The 17,598-nt window shown below is 45.6% G+C and overlaps 1 protein-coding gene across 7 annotated transcripts in view; it reads right to left on the minus strand.

Annotated features, from left to right (window-relative positions):
- Positions 1 to 3,513: 3,513 nt before the first annotated feature.
- Positions 3,514 to 17,598, minus strand: part of KIAA0040 (KIAA0040 ortholog) — a 34,202-nt gene continuing 20,117 nt past the window's right edge. For all 7 annotated transcript variants that reach the window (XM_011962371.1, XM_011962367.1, XM_011962368.1 and 4 more), the window contains 2 exons: positions 12,474 to 12,645; positions 3,514 to 7,075 (listed from right to left, as the gene is read on the minus strand). In XM_011962371.1, coding sequence (XP_011817761.1) covers positions 6,649 to 6,942 — 294 coding nt within the window. In that variant the 5' untranslated portion in view covers positions 6,943 to 7,075; positions 12,474 to 12,645 and the 3' untranslated portion in view covers positions 3,514 to 6,648. The remainder of the gene's footprint in view (positions 7,076 to 12,473; positions 12,646 to 17,598) is intronic.

Here is a 17,598-nt window from a genome sequence, read left to right on the forward strand (position 1 = left end):
CAGAGAATGCCTGGAGTGGGCACTAGCCCTCCATGGAAGTCGGGAGCAGAGAATGCCTGGGTGCACTAGCCCTCCATGGAAGACGGGAGCAGAGGACGCGTGGAGTGCACACCAGCCCTCCATGGTAGACAGGAGCAGAGAATGCCTGGAGTGGGCACTAGCCCTCCGTGGCACCATTTCCCAAATGGTGCCCCCTGGAACCTTTGTTCCTCCAGATGTGCTAAAAAAAAAAAAAGGCTTATGGTTAAATAAATTTGGGGAAATTTTAAGTGGAGTTGAACCAAATTATGATATCACCTGCTAGAAACTTTAATGTGATAAATGCATTGCAGATCCCAAGGGCGTGAAGTCGGAAAGTTATACTATGCAGTATTTGCAAACTTATTTGACCATATACGTTTCTTTTGTTGTTTTGAATATCTAGATAGTATTTCTCAAGGTGTAGTTCAGGGACCACCTGCATTGACCTAGCGTTTATTAGAGCAGGTTGTCTAGCATCACCCTAGACTTAATAATCAGCCAAAAGGGCAGGAGAAACAGGGAATTTGCATTTTTAAGAAACACCTCAGTGTTTATTTTTCCCCAATCAACACATTTATTTAGCATATAGTATGTACCAGGCTCCATGCGAGGTGTTGAAGATATAATAGTGAATAAGACAGTCATAATCTCATAAAGGCTATTTCTAATGGGGGTCAAAATAGGGGTGAGGTGCTGAAAATAGAAGAAACACACAATTATAATGTAGTCTGGTCTTACTGCAATGGGCAAGACGTGTGTGGTTAGGGAAGCTTTACTGTAGTGAGGCTATATATGGAACACTTCACCAAAATATGTTTGTAACGACAATTGAGACCTATGATTTTTGGAAATCCCCCATATGTCACATGAGCATGGCATTCCAGACCCTGACAGATTTATGAATTTCACATAAAGCCCTGTGACTCTTTTGCACATTTAATTTGAGAACAAGTGAACTAGCTAGATGGATGTTCTACAGGAAACACTTCTAAGGTGAATAAGATGTTGACTCACGCTTTCTCCTGATCTGGCCACCAGGTGGCACTGTCACGCTAGGGCGACTTGGTTGTGGGCAGAGGCGGGACAGATAATTAGGCAGCCTCGCCTGTCACATACTGCAAATCTGGAGACCTTAGTCCATGCAGTATTGGTAATCCTGTAGATAGTGCAGTATGTGGTGAAATTAGGGAACACATCACAGCATGGGGAATAGAAAATGCAAATTATTTTCGATCCCTATCTTGTTCGATTTACTGCGTCATTTGACTCTATGGACTGTTACTTTCTTCTTGGAAATTTCTTTTTCTTTGACTCCTAGGACACAGCTGTCTCATGATTTTCCTTCAATCCTTAATAATAATAAGTAACATTTATTGGGCACTTAATATAAGCCAGGTCCTGTGCTAAATGCTTTATACACACGATCATGTAATGCTCCCTATGAGGTAGTTACTCTCATTAGCTTTATTTAGCAGGTAAGTCTTACAGAGAGATTGAGCCATGGGTCTCAATTACATAACTAGTGAGAATTGGAGTTAGCATCAGGGTTGGGACAACCCTAGTCCTGAGTCCTAGCCCACTGCACCTATGGTCTCCAGAGAGCCCCGATGGCTTCTGAAGGGTCCCCCTGTCTGCCTGCATCACTACTCCAGGGTGCACTTGCACTTTGTAGACTGTGCACCTGGGGCCCTCCTTTCTCAGTTTCTTCCTGTGCAAGTCTCTGGACACCTCCTTGGCGATCTCCCTTGGCCTGTCCTGAAGCCAGCCTGGGAGCTTCCCTCTAAGGAAGGAATGACCACAGTCTTGTAATGGTCTGTTTGCTTGTCTGTGCCCCCCTACCAGGTTCTGAGCCCCTCTAGGACAACTTAGTATCACTGGCACCTAGTGTGCTTGGCATATAGTAAACAGTCAGAAATGTTAATCGGATGAACAGCCTCAAAAGAGGGCTGGAGGTACACAGTCACAGCCATTCCTGAATAAATCTAGTGTGGTGTTGCGCACATAGGTGTTTGAAAACACCCCTTTGAGTCTATGACAGACAGAAAGCAGGTTGAAGGGATTTTTTTTTTCAGTCTTGTAAACCTGTGACTTTGAATTAGGAAATACTACTAAGGTCAAAGGGCAAGGGGCCAGCGCAGAGTGCTGTGGTGAGTTGAGAATGCTAATGGCGTGATGGCATTGTCCAAATCCGTATTATACCCCAAGGCCAGGATGGAGCCAGGGCGGGTGGGGCTGCGGGCATTGAGCACCGGCATCCCCTCAGGTGTGCAGCAGCTGCTCCCCTCTCAGATGGTTTCTGAGCATCAGTTCCTCCTCTGCACTGGAAAGTTTAGCAATGTTCTGGGTGGATGAACAGGGAGCTGAATGAGGAGTCTCTGTTCTCTGGTTGTCATGACTGTGTGGTGATGGGGAAGAGAGCCCAGGAATGAACTCATCTGGAACTACAGACATAATCTGCCTTGGGGGAGATAAGGGAAAGAGTCCACCTGTGCTCTAGGCCTTCCTTCCTAAGCCCTCCTTGAAATCCAGTCAGTATGGGTGTTTTACCCAGGTGTTTGACTCTGCCCCCAACAAGATCATAGACCTGTGCTGTCCAGGATGGCAGCCGCTAGCCACGTGTGGCTACTGAGCACTTGAGTTGTGGCTGGCATGGCCAAGCGCAGTTGCCCATGCCTATAATCCCAGTACTTTGGGAGGCTGAGGCAGGTGGATCGCTTGAGGCCAGGAGTTCAAGACCAGCCTGGCCAGTATGGTGAAACCCCATCTCTACTAAAATAAAAAAAAAATTAGCTAGACATGGTGTCACATGCCTGTCATCCCAGCTACTCAGGTAGCTGAGACATGAGAATTGCTTGAACTCAGGAGGTGGAAGTTGCAGTGAGCTGAGATCATACCACTGTATTCCAGCCTGGGTGACAGAGCAAGACTCCATCTCAGGAGAAAAAAAAAAAAATATGGCAGACGTAGCTGAGCTAGTGTACCTTTATTTCATTTCAATGAATTTAAATAGTCACATGTGGCTAGTGGTACCATATTGAACCATATTGGACAGTGTACACACACATACGCACACGTTTTGCCCTAGTGGCTACTATAGAGGTTTTTGATTCCTTCCTTCCCAACACTGGATTTAACTCAAAGATCCGTTTCTCCTTAGGTTTTTGCTATTTCCCCCCTTTTCCTTTAAGAAGCCATTGATGGACCTCATTGACGGAAAGTTCTCTAAGTGTTGCCAAGGAACATCAGTGTATTTTTCCTGTAGCTGGCACCTCTGAGGGAGTCTGGTCTCCAAGGCCATCTGTTTTGCAAGCAAGGGTGAGACAGCCACATTCCTGGTCCTCAGACCTATGACTCTACCATGGTGAAGGCAGTGACCAGGGAGGGCTGGGACATTTATGTCACAGAGAGTCCCTGCATCAATCATTTCTGAGTGATGTCTGAGTGGGGGTAATACCTAATGTTGAGAAAGTAACCGTCTGATTCCATCAAGACTTTTCAAAGTATTTTATTTAAATAAGTTTTTCTTTTGTGTGTGTTTGAATTTTACAGAAAAAAAAATACTGACAAATACTATACAGCTTGGACCATTTATATTTTTCTTGGAAAGTTGACTGCCATTTTTCTACCTTTCTCCCTCCCTGCTCCCCCTGAGAAATGAAAACATGGAATCCATTGAGCAATGGGGAAAGGCCTCCTCTGGCCGCCGGCCGGAGAAGTCCAGGCCTAGGGGATCTCTTTCTCGAGCCTGTGCTGGTCTAGGAAGCCTCTTCTTTAGGAATCCTTTTTTTTGTCCCCCGTGAACTTAACCTCCCCAGATGAGTCAAGCAGTCTCTGGTTCTGAGGTCCCGTGGGTTGCCAGTGGCAGTTCAGGGACAGAGGCTGGAAGGAGTGAAAATGGAGAGGAATAAAGGGCTGGGGCTGGCCTGGTGCAGGCAGAAGAGGGAATCAGAGAAGCATAAAACACGGAGAAAAAGATGAGAAGGAAGTGGAAAGAAGAGAGTGGACACCAACAAATGGCCTTAGGCTCCTTTCATGCACCTGTTTATTTAACAAAACTTTTAAGGCCGATCCTGCGCTGGGACTCCTCTAGTTACACCATGAAATGTTTGTCAGGGGAGGCTGTGGTGAGGAAAAGAGAGGCCCCATTCTGGGTTTGGCTCTTCTGAGTCATAGGCTGTGGAAGTGACTGAGAAGTGAGGTCCTGGGTGTTTCACGCCTGGCATGACAGCAAGTCCATTGGATTAGAAGACAGCAGGGCCACTGTGCCTGGAGATAGAGGCCTTGTCATGGCAATGACAACTGACTGCTGTCTTAATTCAAAGGAGCAAGCAGTTGCCATGGAAACCATGTTACTTGTATGGTCCCGGATCCCGGTGATCCGCCCTCCTAGATCATATCGGACACCATGTCTCAGCTGTCAGCCTCCACGTCTCCCCAGCCATCCATTTTAGGGGGACTGAGAGGTGGAGACAGGAAGGGCAGCTTGTCCTGGTGAGCAGTGGGAGATGTGGGGAGACATCTCCCACATCCCTGGGTTTGGTGCAGGCAGATGGCAAGTTATGTGGAGGGCACAGCCAGAGGCTCCATGAAAACCTCTCTATATGGCAAGGGGATAGAGAACCAGAGTGCTTCTTTCTGTGGTCAAAGGGGTTGATGAGTGGGAGGCCTGAGCGCTCAGGCAGTTTACAGCCATATACGGTGAGAGGGCAAATGCGACTGCCTGTAAAATATATGCAGGTTTGAATGATGATTCACAGGGTCATCTGTTAGAAAACCCTGGTGCAAGGGTCACCACTAAATGCCCACCCTCCACGGGCCTAAAGTACACCTGGAGGGCAGGTGAGTACCAGGCAGCCCAAGTGAGCAAATAGAATATATCTTTCCTTTAATGCAATCTTATAGAATTCAGTTTTTTGCTACTATAAATATCATAGTGTAGCTACATTATTAATTAGATAGCAATTTTGCCACTGTGTAGAATAGCTTCCTTGGGAAAATACTTCAAGAGAGCTTCCCAGCATATTTGCAAATAAACTTCTAGAGCACAACTTGCTGCCGAGGAGTGAATTGTCCATCTTTGCAATACAGTCACAATACAATCAAAATACCAACCAGTTCATCCTATCAGCGGATTAACTCTGCTTCCCAGCCGCTCTCTGGTGGGCAAAGCCCTCCTCAGCTCACTGTGGATCTAATTTACATGTCCTCACATACCTCAGGGCACACGTGTCACCTACGTGTACCCTCCTGCAGCATTAAACACCCAATTTCATCCATTGCAGCAATTAGTGGGCTCACTTAGAAGATCACTTGGGGAGAATTGGTGAGGTATTACAAGCTTACCCTTAACAACATCACATATCCAACAGTAACCACAGACAGTTATAAGTACCTACTGTGTGCAAGGCACTTGCCTGAGCTTCAAGATAAATATAAATAAACCTCTTTATAGCTTCATCCTACTTTCATTTAAACTCCATTACCTCTGCATCCCACCTGTGCCATACCATGCACGCATTACAACCTTATGACATCACTTCCAGTGTTGCCTTCTGTGAGACTGTCCTGATGATTGTCTAGTTCCTTCCCCGCTGGAAACTTTGGTTATATAGGAGATACCTAGCTCAGGTGTAGCATCTCCTTACCCTTTCCATCTGTAAAACATACATTGCACAGGTACACAATTGCAGTCCACTGACATAAATGAGTGGGCTTCCATAGCTTTCTAGTAGTCACTACCAAGAGCTGTTTGTTCTTGCTTGGAGAAAGGCACTTTGCTGAGTGGTTTCGGGGGCTCATGTTTCAAAGAGAGGTCTTGGACCACATTAAACACCTCTCAGTGACAATGAGGATGGACCTTGTCATGAGTTACAAGAAAAGAGCTTTCAATGAATTTTGAACCATCACACTTTAAACATCTTGGCACAAGTGAGGGGTCAGAGGCACATAAACTTGGTGTGTCTGTATCAAGACATACAGGGGTGGGGACTGTAGCAGGTTGCTGGAATGTCCAATTATGAGTACTTCCAGTAAAAGTTTATGTGTAGAGATAGAAATAGGAAAGCATGCATATCTAACCTGAGTGGTTTATGGAACAGATGGTGTATGGGGGCCTTGCTGGTTATGAATTTGTATACATGTGTCTGAGTCTGGCAAGGCTTTCCCGTGAGACATTTTTGTGATTATAGATAATGTACTTCCCTGAACAAAGTACATAGCCAATGACCATTTGATGAGCAGAATATACTTGCCCATGTACCTGTTGCCTGAATTTGTGTGTGTGTGTGTTATGTGGATGCGCACACACTTGGAAACCATATCAAGATGTATGGATAAATGTTCTTTGTGCTTTTGCATATGGGGTATGCCAGAGACAGGTGGGAGGCATGCCTGGGTCTGCAGTAAGGAGCACTGCTATTGGACACATAGCTGCCAAGACAGTATCCAAGAATTGTCCACGTGGTCCCTGGGACTGCCCTCCACTGGGACACTTAGTCTGAGGTTTGTTCCTTGGTTGAGCAGTTACTCTGTAGACAAAGTGCATCATTTCAGGGGTTCCTGAAATGTCTGTGTGTGATCAGAAGGAGGCTTAGCCCCAGAAAGGAAACACCTCTGCTTCCTGCCTAACTAAACAGGCAGTGATGGTCTCTTCTCCATCTGGAGAAGCTTGGGTTGAGCAGAGATCCAGAGGTCTTCTTCATCCTTCTTCTTCTTCTTTTTCTTCTTGTTCTTCTCTGGCTGCTGGCCCCTCTTGCCTGGTGGGCTCCAGCAGCAATGGCAACACATGAAGAGGAGTGTGATGATCACCAAGAGTGGCAGGCCCAGGAGGACTCCCAGGCAGATGGTGTTGTAGATGCCTTCTTGGTGTTTGCTCAAGATGGTGTCCCAGACAGAGCTGAAGAAGGCGCTGATTCTCTCCATGGTGCTTGGCTAGATTAGGGCCAGAGAACCCTCTCGGCTTACTAGCAGGTCCTGGGCTCAAAAGGATGCAACCTTGACCACTTGTAATTTATTCCTCTTCCAGCTTTGGGTTTGGGCATGCCACTGACAGCACCTGAAGGATTAAAACAGACAACTGAAGAGAAATGCAAAGGGACTGGCCTACAATTTTAATAGTTTCATAGATTTTAGGCTTAGGAAAGGGGAAGGAATTGAAGATTTCCAGGGTTCAGTAAACTTGCATTGAGACTCAATAAACAAGATAAATGCATGCATGTAATCAATAAGCATCAACTAATTCTTGCTATGTACACACATTATATTGGGCTTAGGATATAAAAATGAATGGTATATCAGGCCTGGCACATAGGAAGTTCTCAGGAGTTGTTGAATAAATGAATCAATGTGTGTGTTCAGTGTTCTGATGAGGGGTTGCTTCCCTGAACCCTTCTGCAACAGCAGTTCTCAATCTTTTTTCCACTGCAGCTCAACTGACAGATGTTGAACACACACTCCCCACGGGACAGATCTGTATGTAACCTGTTATTAACATCACTTGCCATTTTCAAAGCTTATTGAAGCTTAAGCACGAGGTGAGATGTCTACGTCTTGCTGTTTGTAGTAGGGGACTTGGGTCTCCTCTGGTCTAAGAGGTCATCACTCCTCATCCTGCCCCATGCCTGCTTTCTTTGCTGTCCCCTCATGATCTCTTCCCGGCTCCATGTCTCCTTCCCTCCTTACATCCCATTCCTGTGCCTGAAAAGTCCTCTCCTTACAAGGCTGAGAGAACCAAAGGTGACCGTTTGCTGCCTTTCCACTTTCTACCTTCCTCTCCCTCATTACCCTTGTCTCTGTTTTCTATTCCTCGACCAAATACTCCAAAGTCTCCTGCTCTCTTTCTTCTCCATGGGAAAGGAGTCCTTGCGGGCTGCGTAGTGATGGTGCTTAGAAACCAGGGTGAGGTTCCTGGGTGCCTCCCTGCTCCTGTTCTGAACTCAGCATATAGCTGGGGCCATTCTCCTGGTTGCTTGTACAGAGCTGCCCCTCTTCCCTGGTCACCCCTCCACATATATCTTAAAGCTCAGCTCTCAAGCATAAGGTCTTAGAGTCTGCCTTCAGTTCTGGAATTACAGGTTCTTATGTACAAACAAGACTTCAAGGACAGGCATGATTCAAGGAAATTTAAGAGGCCTGTTGGTGTAAGACATTCCCCAGGACCCAAATATTAAGGAGTGGTTGCTTTTCAGGATGAACACTCTAGAGATCATCCCAGCCAACTCTTTCACTTAAGTATGAAGAATCTGAGGTCCAGAGCAGTGAGGTGACATGTCTGAGGCCACGGAGACCCACCCAGGCCACACAGGCCCACCCAGACCCACCCAGACCTCGACAATGGGGTCAGCACTCTCCCCAGGCTGCCAGGCAAGCAGAGGAACTAAGGATGATAATGATGTCACTTTATACTTGCATTTCACTCGATACTTTTCTAATCATTTTCATCTGCATTTAATCTTCTGTGTGAGAAACAGGATGGTGCCGTGCCTATGGATGGGAACACTGGGGACCTGGGCCTGGAATTCAAGATCAGCTCAGGCTTCGTTGCATACATGTGCAGCCCTCCTGGGTGACGTTTTCTACCTGATGCCCCAGCAGTTGTCCTCAGAGGTCTAATTCCTTGGATAGCATGCTCTATCAATGTCTCATGATCCCAGTGCCCACGTGCCCATCTAAGCCCCAGCTGACCTCAGTCCTGGTCTGCTGGCATGTAATCCCACCCTCTCATGGCATTATTTACATAGTTTTTACAGGTGTAGAAATTGGCACCTACTACTGAGCCATTTGGTCCATGAAGCCTGAAGAAATGCTATAGGATGACAATAATAACTTTAGCCAACTTTTAATTAGCACTAACTATATACCAAGCACTGTTCTAGGCACTCTATTAACTCATTCATCTTCATGACACCCTTATGAAGTGGGTACTGTGATTTCCCCATCCTGCAGCTGAAGAGATGGAGGCTCAGGCCACACAGTGAGTGAGTGCCAGAGCCGGTCTCCCTCATTCTGGAGAGTTTGGCTCCAGATCCCCAAGGAGTGAGCTGTTCACAGGCGTTGCTCTGTGGCCTCCTATTCCTTTGTGTGGAATTAACCCATTTTTGGCAAGCAGCCCAGGATTTACAGAATCTTACAATATTTGGCTATTCCCCAGATTGACTTAAATGCTTATCCCAGTCTATTATAGGAAAGACTGCAAAAAGATTTATTTCTCATTGTTAAATATTTCCCAAATGCATGAAGATACATAAAATAAAAACCAAGTCCTGCCCAAGTGCAGGTTTATAGAAAGCATATGGCTGCCCGAACTTAAACTCAACATGCAACAAAGAAAAGTATCCTGAGGACTCATGTCCTCTCGTCCACGGCTCTGCTCAAGCCCCTCTGAGGCCTGGGAACAGCCCATGCCATGGATCTGCCCACACACCATCAAGCTGCCAGGTTCTCTGTAGAGAAAAGCAGCCCTTAGCATGCTTCTAAGCCCTAGTGACACTCTATCTCAGGCCACTCATCTCTCTTCTGGATTTTCCTTCTCCCTTTGCCATGACCTTTGCTTTTACCTCAGTCTTGGGTGGGTTTTTGACCCTGTCTGTTGGGATCTTTCTGCTCTGTTGTGGAAAGGCTTTGGGTGCTTTTCTCTAATTTGATCCTACTCACAGCTTTCCTGATTCACGTTAGATAACACCACCACCACAAATGTTCACCAACTATTCTGTGCCAGGGGTCGTGCTGTTCCTGCAGGGAGCAGACAGGTATCAGGGGCCCCTCTGCGTTCAGCCAGTGAGGAAGGAGGGCAAGCCCATGGGGAACATCAGGGCAGTTTTCATGAAGGTGGAGCCACTTGGGGAAGACCTTGAAGATGCGTAGTATTCTGACAGAAAAATATAAGTGAAAAGGATGTTCAAACATTCCAGGCAGAGAAACTTCTAGAACATGAGCAGGAGAACAGGGTGTCTTCTGGTGAGCCTGGAGCTCAGAGTGGGAGAAGAGAGGATGAGAAGGGAGAAGAGAGGATGAGAAGGGAGAAGAGAGGAGGTAGGCATGGCCAGGGTAGAGAGGCTGTCACAGGGTTTGCGCTTATTTGGGGGTTTTACAACAGGAGAATGTTGTGATCAGAGCTGCCTTTCAGGAAAAGATAACAAGATCTGAAGAACTCTGGAAAATGTGTTAAGAAGGTTCTTTAAAACTCCTTATCCGTTTATCAAACACTCACTGAGCACCTAATATGTTGCATGCACTGTTGGGTGTTGAGGATTCAATAGTGAATGACAAAGATATGGTTTCGGACATCGGGGAGCCTCGACCATTCCAGGGGAGTTATTACTATTGATAGATCAAGTCACAAAAGCCAAGTATAATAAGAAAATTCCAAACTAGATTTGCTTAGTTGGCTGAAGTAGAAGCATGCATTTGAATTATATGTTTATCTCAATGTCTCGGGCCCTCCCACCCCTCCCAACTTTTGCCTTAAACTCATCCATCCCTTGGCACCTAAAATGGCCTTTGAATAAATAGATTTCTTTTCAAGCTAAAGCTAAGTCAATAATTCACATCTGGATTCCTAAGGGACTTATTTGAGGCTGCTCTCCATACAGCCAAAGAGTATTCATTAACATTTGGGAAGCCAGTCTGGGGAAAATTCGATTACAAGGTATTCTTTATATTTTTTAATCTAAGAATTCTTTTCTAGGCACCCCCTAGGTTACTTGCTGAGCTCTGCTAATCTATAGCGTTTCATTAGTATTTATGAGTCTTGCATTATTAGCATTTCCAGAAAACAATCAAATATCTCCTTAGTGGCATGAATTAAAAGTGAGAACTTCCATGGAATGCAAAAGAAGACACACTTCGGCCCCTGGAAGTACACTCTAGCCTTTTGTTGGCTTTTGAATAGCACTGACACTGTCTGAAAAGTAATTCATCTGTTTTTGTAAGACCAACAATAGGTGCCAGCCAACCTCATCTGTCTGATTGTGACTCCGTGGGGGTGGGTGAGAGGAGAGAAGAGGGGAAAAGTTACTTTCAATTTCTTTGAAACCAAATATTATTTACCTCTATATCCTGTCGCAAGCTTCTATCCACCCACATATGAGGTGTCAATGGGAAACAGGGATCCCAGAGCCAGAAGGCCTGGTTTTGTGCCTTGGGTCAACCTGCAAGACCTTGGCGAGTTACCAGACCTCAGCTACAAAATGAAGCTAATGAGCTTCCCTTGTAATGACATTGTGGGGATCAAAAGGGTTCAATATATTTAATGCATTCTATAAACTGTAAAATATTTACACAAATATAATCCATAAAAAGTGAGTTATCTTGAAATAACAATGGACTAATTCTAGTGCGGGGCTTTTCTTCCTCCTTCCTCACCTCCAAGTCAATCCCTATTGCCAAAGAATCATGAGCCCCCACCTCCCTGAAATGAAAAGGTCTTCACAAGTAATCTCCCTGATATGGCAGGTCTGTAGGTCTGCAGCTGTTGCTCTAGACTCTGGCATCCAGAAATAGGATGGAGAGCGGTCGCTTGGGGAACATTTGAAGGCGCCTGGAGGATTGCTGAGTTCATAGGTGAGGTGGAGGAGAACAGCTGGCCATCTACAGGCCCCAGCCTCCCTCCCAGGCTTTGGGACCCTTGGAAGTGTTACAGGGGTGGGTCATTCCACAGGGAGGTCTGCTTCAATCTCTGAGAGCCAAAAGCTACTGCAGGCTATGTTCAGGGCTGGCCCTGACACTACTGTTCTTTCCGGTGCTCTCCAAGAAGGGAGCAGGACATTCTATTCTGCATCAGCCTCTCACTGTTCTTGTTTGTTAGAGAAAATAATATATGTAAAGCTCTAGAACAGTGTCTGTGAGACAGTAAATATTTTCTGGAAAGGTTAATAATAAGGATCACATTGGCACCCAATTAGAATCCCTGAGACCAACTCCAGAGTGACCTCCAAATGGTACAAATTGTCACCCTTCTTGTAGGGGGAGGTGGGAGGTTCAGTTCTCTATGAGAACCTTAAGAGGCCTCTCTTCTGCGGCTGCTGACTCCTAGATTTGTGTGGGGGGCCATTTTATAACCGACAGCTGGGAGCAAAGACCTCCCCTTGGGCCTTTGCTCAAATAGCTTCATTGAGCTTTCTGCCTTGGTTTGCACTGATCACTGTGCTTGCTTTAGCTCCTCTGCCCAGGATCCCAGGTGACAGCAGGATGGACTGTTGGCTACGAAGAGTCATTTAAGCAGGTAAAAATACAGATTCCTGCATCCTGCTCCTGGAGACCCTGATTCAGTCGGGTCTAGGATGGGCCCAGGAATTTATGTTTGTAGCAAGCAGCCCGAGTGTTTCTGGACAATTGTCAGGTTTGAGACCCATTGCATAAGCAAGTTGAGCAGCCGACCTTCATTTATGAGCACAGGAGCCATGTGCTAAATGAGGGAATGAATCATGGGTGAGGAGAGGGGGGAAGAAGTTTACCTCCACACACAGCAGCACAATGGCCAGCTTGGGGAGCCTCCTTCCACGTTACTTCTTCTTCTGTGTTGTCAGGGGATCTCGGCCAGAACTGCTTTTCTGGAGGTCACGTTCAACGTAGTAAACAATCGCTGAACACCAGCCCTGTGCATTCAGATCCTGATCACTGCCCAGTCTAGCAAGGGGGAGAAACAAAAATAGAAGTATAGTGTGATGAGTTCTGTGGTCAAGTTCTGTGTAGGGGGACATGGGAGCAGCATGGCAGAAGCAGCCAGCAGTCCTGCCTGGAGAGGGTTGAGGGAAGGTGATGAAAAGAAATGACCATCAGGATGGGTGTCTGAGCAGGCATCACGCAGTGTCTAATTACTGAGCACCTACTCCAGCTGGGAACTGTGTATCCAGAACAAGCAAACCAGATCCCTGTCCTTTCTGTGCTCCAAGTCTAGTGTGGGAACCAAACCAAACATTCATCAAAGAACCATACAGGCAGGTGTGAAAGTGTAATTATGGTGAGTGCCATGAACGAGACCCCATGATGCTACGAAAGGGGTAACAGGGAGGTTAGGAAGGCTCTGATGAGGGATGACTGAGCTAAGATCTGAATGACAAAAACAGCAAACACACGGCTAGGGTGTCTGAAAAATCTTGAAACACAAAATAAACTTATTTTAAAGCATTTCCAAGTAATATGCTTGATGGGCTTATTCAACCCCAGGCCTCTCCACCCTGCCTGTTCAAACCTTGCCCCAGCCCTCAAACCATACTGCCTTGCAAAATTCCTGTGGTTACGATAATATCACACACTTCAGAAACCAAGGATCTCTGGCAGCGAGGGCACGAAGTGGAACTTCAGTCAGTAGTTATTAACTCGGCTGTTCTGGATATATATTTGCTTGATGGTTCTCACCTTGCTAACCTGGCATGCTCAGGTGCCCTCTAATAGATGTAAGTACTGTTTTGTACAAAAATGGTCTGATCACAGTAAATGATCTGCTTGTAGAACATTACATTTACTACTTAGACCCCGCTCTAGGCATTCTGAAACAGGTATCTACATTTTCCCCAATTTAATGAATTGCTTCAAATAACTAGTCCTAATACAAAGTCGGAAGCTCTTTTTTCCCACCAGAGTATACATGATGTGTAACTAGATATTGAGTATTAAAGGAAAATAGATAGAATTTTCCCTCAGAATTGATGTTACAATTATGGTTGCAATTTTGAGCAAAAGCACAAATAGAGCATCAATAGAAAAATGATTAAGGCACCATGGTTATTTAATAAAATGATGCTTTATCATGTAAACATTCTGGATTAGAAGACTCCTGAAATGGGCCATCTGGTTGATTACTTTACTTTCCTGATGGGAAATCTGGGACCAAAGAGACTGCATCTCGCGGGAGATTACCCAGCTAGTGGCTAGTAGAGCCAGGGCCAGAACCAATGTCTTCTGAGGCCCAGATTACCTTCCTGCCAGTTCTCTTCTACAAACATCCTTAAAAATAAGCGTTGACACAGTGCTTTGCAAGATGCCCACCATATTCTCTTTCTGAGCACAAGTGTGACCATACTTCTCAGCCCCTTACTTCTCTGTGGGGCCATGTGACTGAGTTCCAGCCAAGGAAACATGGCTCCCGAAATCTTCTTGTGGGACCTCCCTGTTCTCTCTCTGCTTGCTCATTGGCTGGCCAGATGCAGAACATCCAGGGGAGGACTCCAAGAGCCCTGGGGATGGCAGAGATGGGAGGTGTTCCTGAATGACTGAGTGGAGCAGAGCACCCCTGCTGACCACAGTGAAAAATGAAATGGGTTAGAATAAACTTTTATTGGGTGAAGCCACTGAGATTTGGGGATTTTCTGCTATAGCAGTTAGCCTATCCTGCCTAATACAAGTGACAAAAAAGCTAATGTTGGTAATGATTAATTACCATTGCATATATAATCCCTAGAATGATTTGCTTATAACAAATGTGCAGTGTGTTCAACAACTCTTCTATAGGGCAGCTTTGGCCCAAGAGGGGTTTACCTTAGTGCTTTTGAGCAGTGGTTCGGGGACCAGATATCCTGGGTCACTCACTAGCTGTATCACATTGGGCAGGTTAACCTCTCTCTCTGGGGCTCTGTTTTCTCATTTGTAGAATGGCATTGACAATAATAGGATGTTGTGAGAATGAAACGAGTCAGTAGAAGTAGAGTGCCTCAGAGCCTTGCCTGGCAATAAAAGTTAGTCCTGATTGTTTGATCCCAAACTAATAGGCTGGCCAAAGTAAACATCCCTTGACTCCTTAGCTAATGATGGTTTTGTCTTTTTCAAATGTGAGATAGTTCTGGAGTCATGACTTTGATTATGTAGGTCTCCTTTATAAGGTATTTTCTCTTTTCTCTAGTTTTCCTGCGGTAGACTAAATAAATTAGTTCATTCGTCATTCTCTTTCAAGGCGACCATTTCAGAATGAAAATATGGATAAGCATCACTCAGGAGCTGAATTATAAGGGTTTAGATACAGTTCCTTCCCCTCTCTGCAGGGCTCTCCCAAGATTGTGTAGAGTAGGACACAGAAGCCTCCTTCCTTACCCCCACACCAAACTGCCCTTTTGTCTTTTCCTACTTTCCCTTTTTTCCTTCCCCCAGTGTATTTAATGAGCTCCTAGGATGTGTCAGTTCTTGTCCTGGTACTGTGGGTATAGTCATGCATAAGACAGACATTTTGTTTGTGCACTTCTTATTATCTCTCTTCTCCAGGTAGAAAGTATACGTGTTAGTGCCATAATGGAAATAATCGGAGTGGCCTCTGCAGAGGTGACTCTGAACTGAGATCTCAGGGTGCCGAGGACCAAGTGTGCACAGTGCTAAGGACAGGACCTTGGGTAGCAGGAACATTAAGGGTGAGGGCTCTGAAGTGGGAAAGAGCATGGCACATCCGTGAGAGAGGGCAGCCAGTGCGGCCGAACCATGGTGAGCATCGTAAGTAAAGCAGGGCTTCAGTGAGGGGGACTTGGGCCCTGTGGGTATGGAAAGGCACAGAAAGGTGCCTTCCGCTTTATCCCCATTGTTACCTCATTTGTCCAGGCCTTCAAATGACCTCTAGTTTTTCCTTCTTTCAATTCGCCTTTCTAAAATCTGGATGTAATGTGCACTCCCTGCGCACCCCTTGCTTGGCTGCTCACCACTTGTATGATAATCACACCTCCTTAGCAAGGAGGACTCGCTGATGATCCGACTCTCCTATTACCCCAGCCTCGCCTTCCTCCACCACCCCCACCACCCTAGCTGTTTATCACATCATAGGTGCTAATCAACATGGGACAAATAAATGAATTCCTTCAACACTTGGACTAAGCTTCTCTCCTGGGCTTTACCTCCCCACCCCTATCTCATCAGCTGGTCCTACCTGCTCTCTCTCTGTGTCCTGACTCCATTCACTTCTCACCATTTCCATGGTGAGGCCATTGCTACCTCTCACCTGGGTTACTGCAGCAGCTTCTAACCAATCTCTCTGGTTCTGCTCCTCCCTCCCTGTGGCCTGTTCTCCCCACTAGAGCCAGATCATATCATCCCCAGGCCCTGCTCACGCCTCATGGCTTCCTGTCACTAGAAGGATGACATCTAAACTCTTTCTCATATCCCCAGGCCCTGCCATCATCTGGCCCCTGCCCCCTCTGGACCTCGTCTGGTATTCTCTTCTCTCCCATTCACTGTGGGCTAGACGCACCTACTCCTGGACTGTCAGCTCGCTCAGGACCCTATTTGTTCCTTTGCCTGGTATGATTTTCCTCAGATCTTGGCGTGATTGCTTCACAACAATTGTGTCAGCTCAAATACATTTTCATACAAATTTCCTCCCGCGTTACCTCATCAGGAGGCCTTTTCTAATGGAGTCTGGTAATCTAATGTCACCCAACCCCCAGCCAACCCCCATCTCACCATCCTGCCCTACTGCCTTGGTGATACTCCTCACTTTGAAATTTCTCTGTCACTTACAATGCTGCTGTCACGCTGCTTTCCACGTTTACTGCTTGTCTTCCTCCATTAGAATATAAGCTCCATGAGAGCAGGACCCTGCCTGTCCTGTTGTGTTTGGATGCCCAGAGTCTGGCATGTAGCTGAATGAATGAATGAATGAATGAATGAGTTAAGTGTATTCAAGGGTTCCAAAAAAATAAGATCTTGGATAATCATCTGTCAGGCAAACCAGGTCACTGGGGAGAAAGAGTAGAAGCACCAAAGGGCATAGAAAAGTGACCATCAGTCACACTGTGGCTGGACTTGGATGATAATTACCCACCCGCAGATTGTGCTGTCCAGCCAGATCTTCCAGCCACAACAACTCACTGGAGGGAGAAATAATGATCAAGAAAATCTCCTATCACTGAGAGCAATAGAAAGTGGGGGCAGGGGTGAGTGTTTTATCAGCTCCTAAATAATCACCTACCTTCCTTTTGCTCAGTTACAAAGAGCCCATTGTAGCTGGGACTTTCTGATAACAAGGGATTCTTTCCTAATTACTATACGCTCTATTTCAGGTTCAGCAGAAAAGAAAATTAAAAAGCTCCATTTCACTTTGGGTTCAAATGAGTCAATCTTTCAGTCAATCAAGTATTAATTAAGACATGCTAGGAAATACGGGGGAGGTAAAAGACATCCTCTCTTGTCTCCAGGATAATACCAGGGAAATAATTAGAGAATGATTTAAGAACAATGAAAAGAATTTTAAAAAGGCTTCATGTGGACTTTCTTTGATTTTCTATTATGGAAGGTCTGGAATCTCCAGTTCCTTTATACTTCTTTACTCTTTTCCCTTTCCTCTTTCCTTCCTTTTCTCTCTTTTCATCCCTAATTATCTTTCTCCAAAGGGTCCAGACTATACACTCTAATAGTTAGTTCTCCTCATGTTACCCTTAGGATTAATCATGTGAAATTATGTCTGATTCCCTGAAAATTCCAGCTGTACTAAATGTGAGTAAATACAGTTTCTCCAGTCTGTTAGCAAGTCAACTTCCTCATATTTACCTCCTCAAGATCAAGGAAATTTCCTAATTTTTCTTCTCATATGCCAGATAACTTGTAGTCAAGAATTTTGCCGGCCTGGGCAACATAGCAAGAACCTATCTCTACAAAAATAAGAAT

This window comes from Colobus angolensis, unplaced genomic scaffold (genome assembly GCF_000951035.1).
Source record: "Colobus angolensis palliatus isolate OR3802 unplaced genomic scaffold, Cang.pa_1.0 Scaffold59, whole genome shotgun sequence".
Classification (NCBI taxonomy): domain Eukaryota; kingdom Metazoa; phylum Chordata; class Mammalia; order Primates; family Cercopithecidae; genus Colobus; species Colobus angolensis.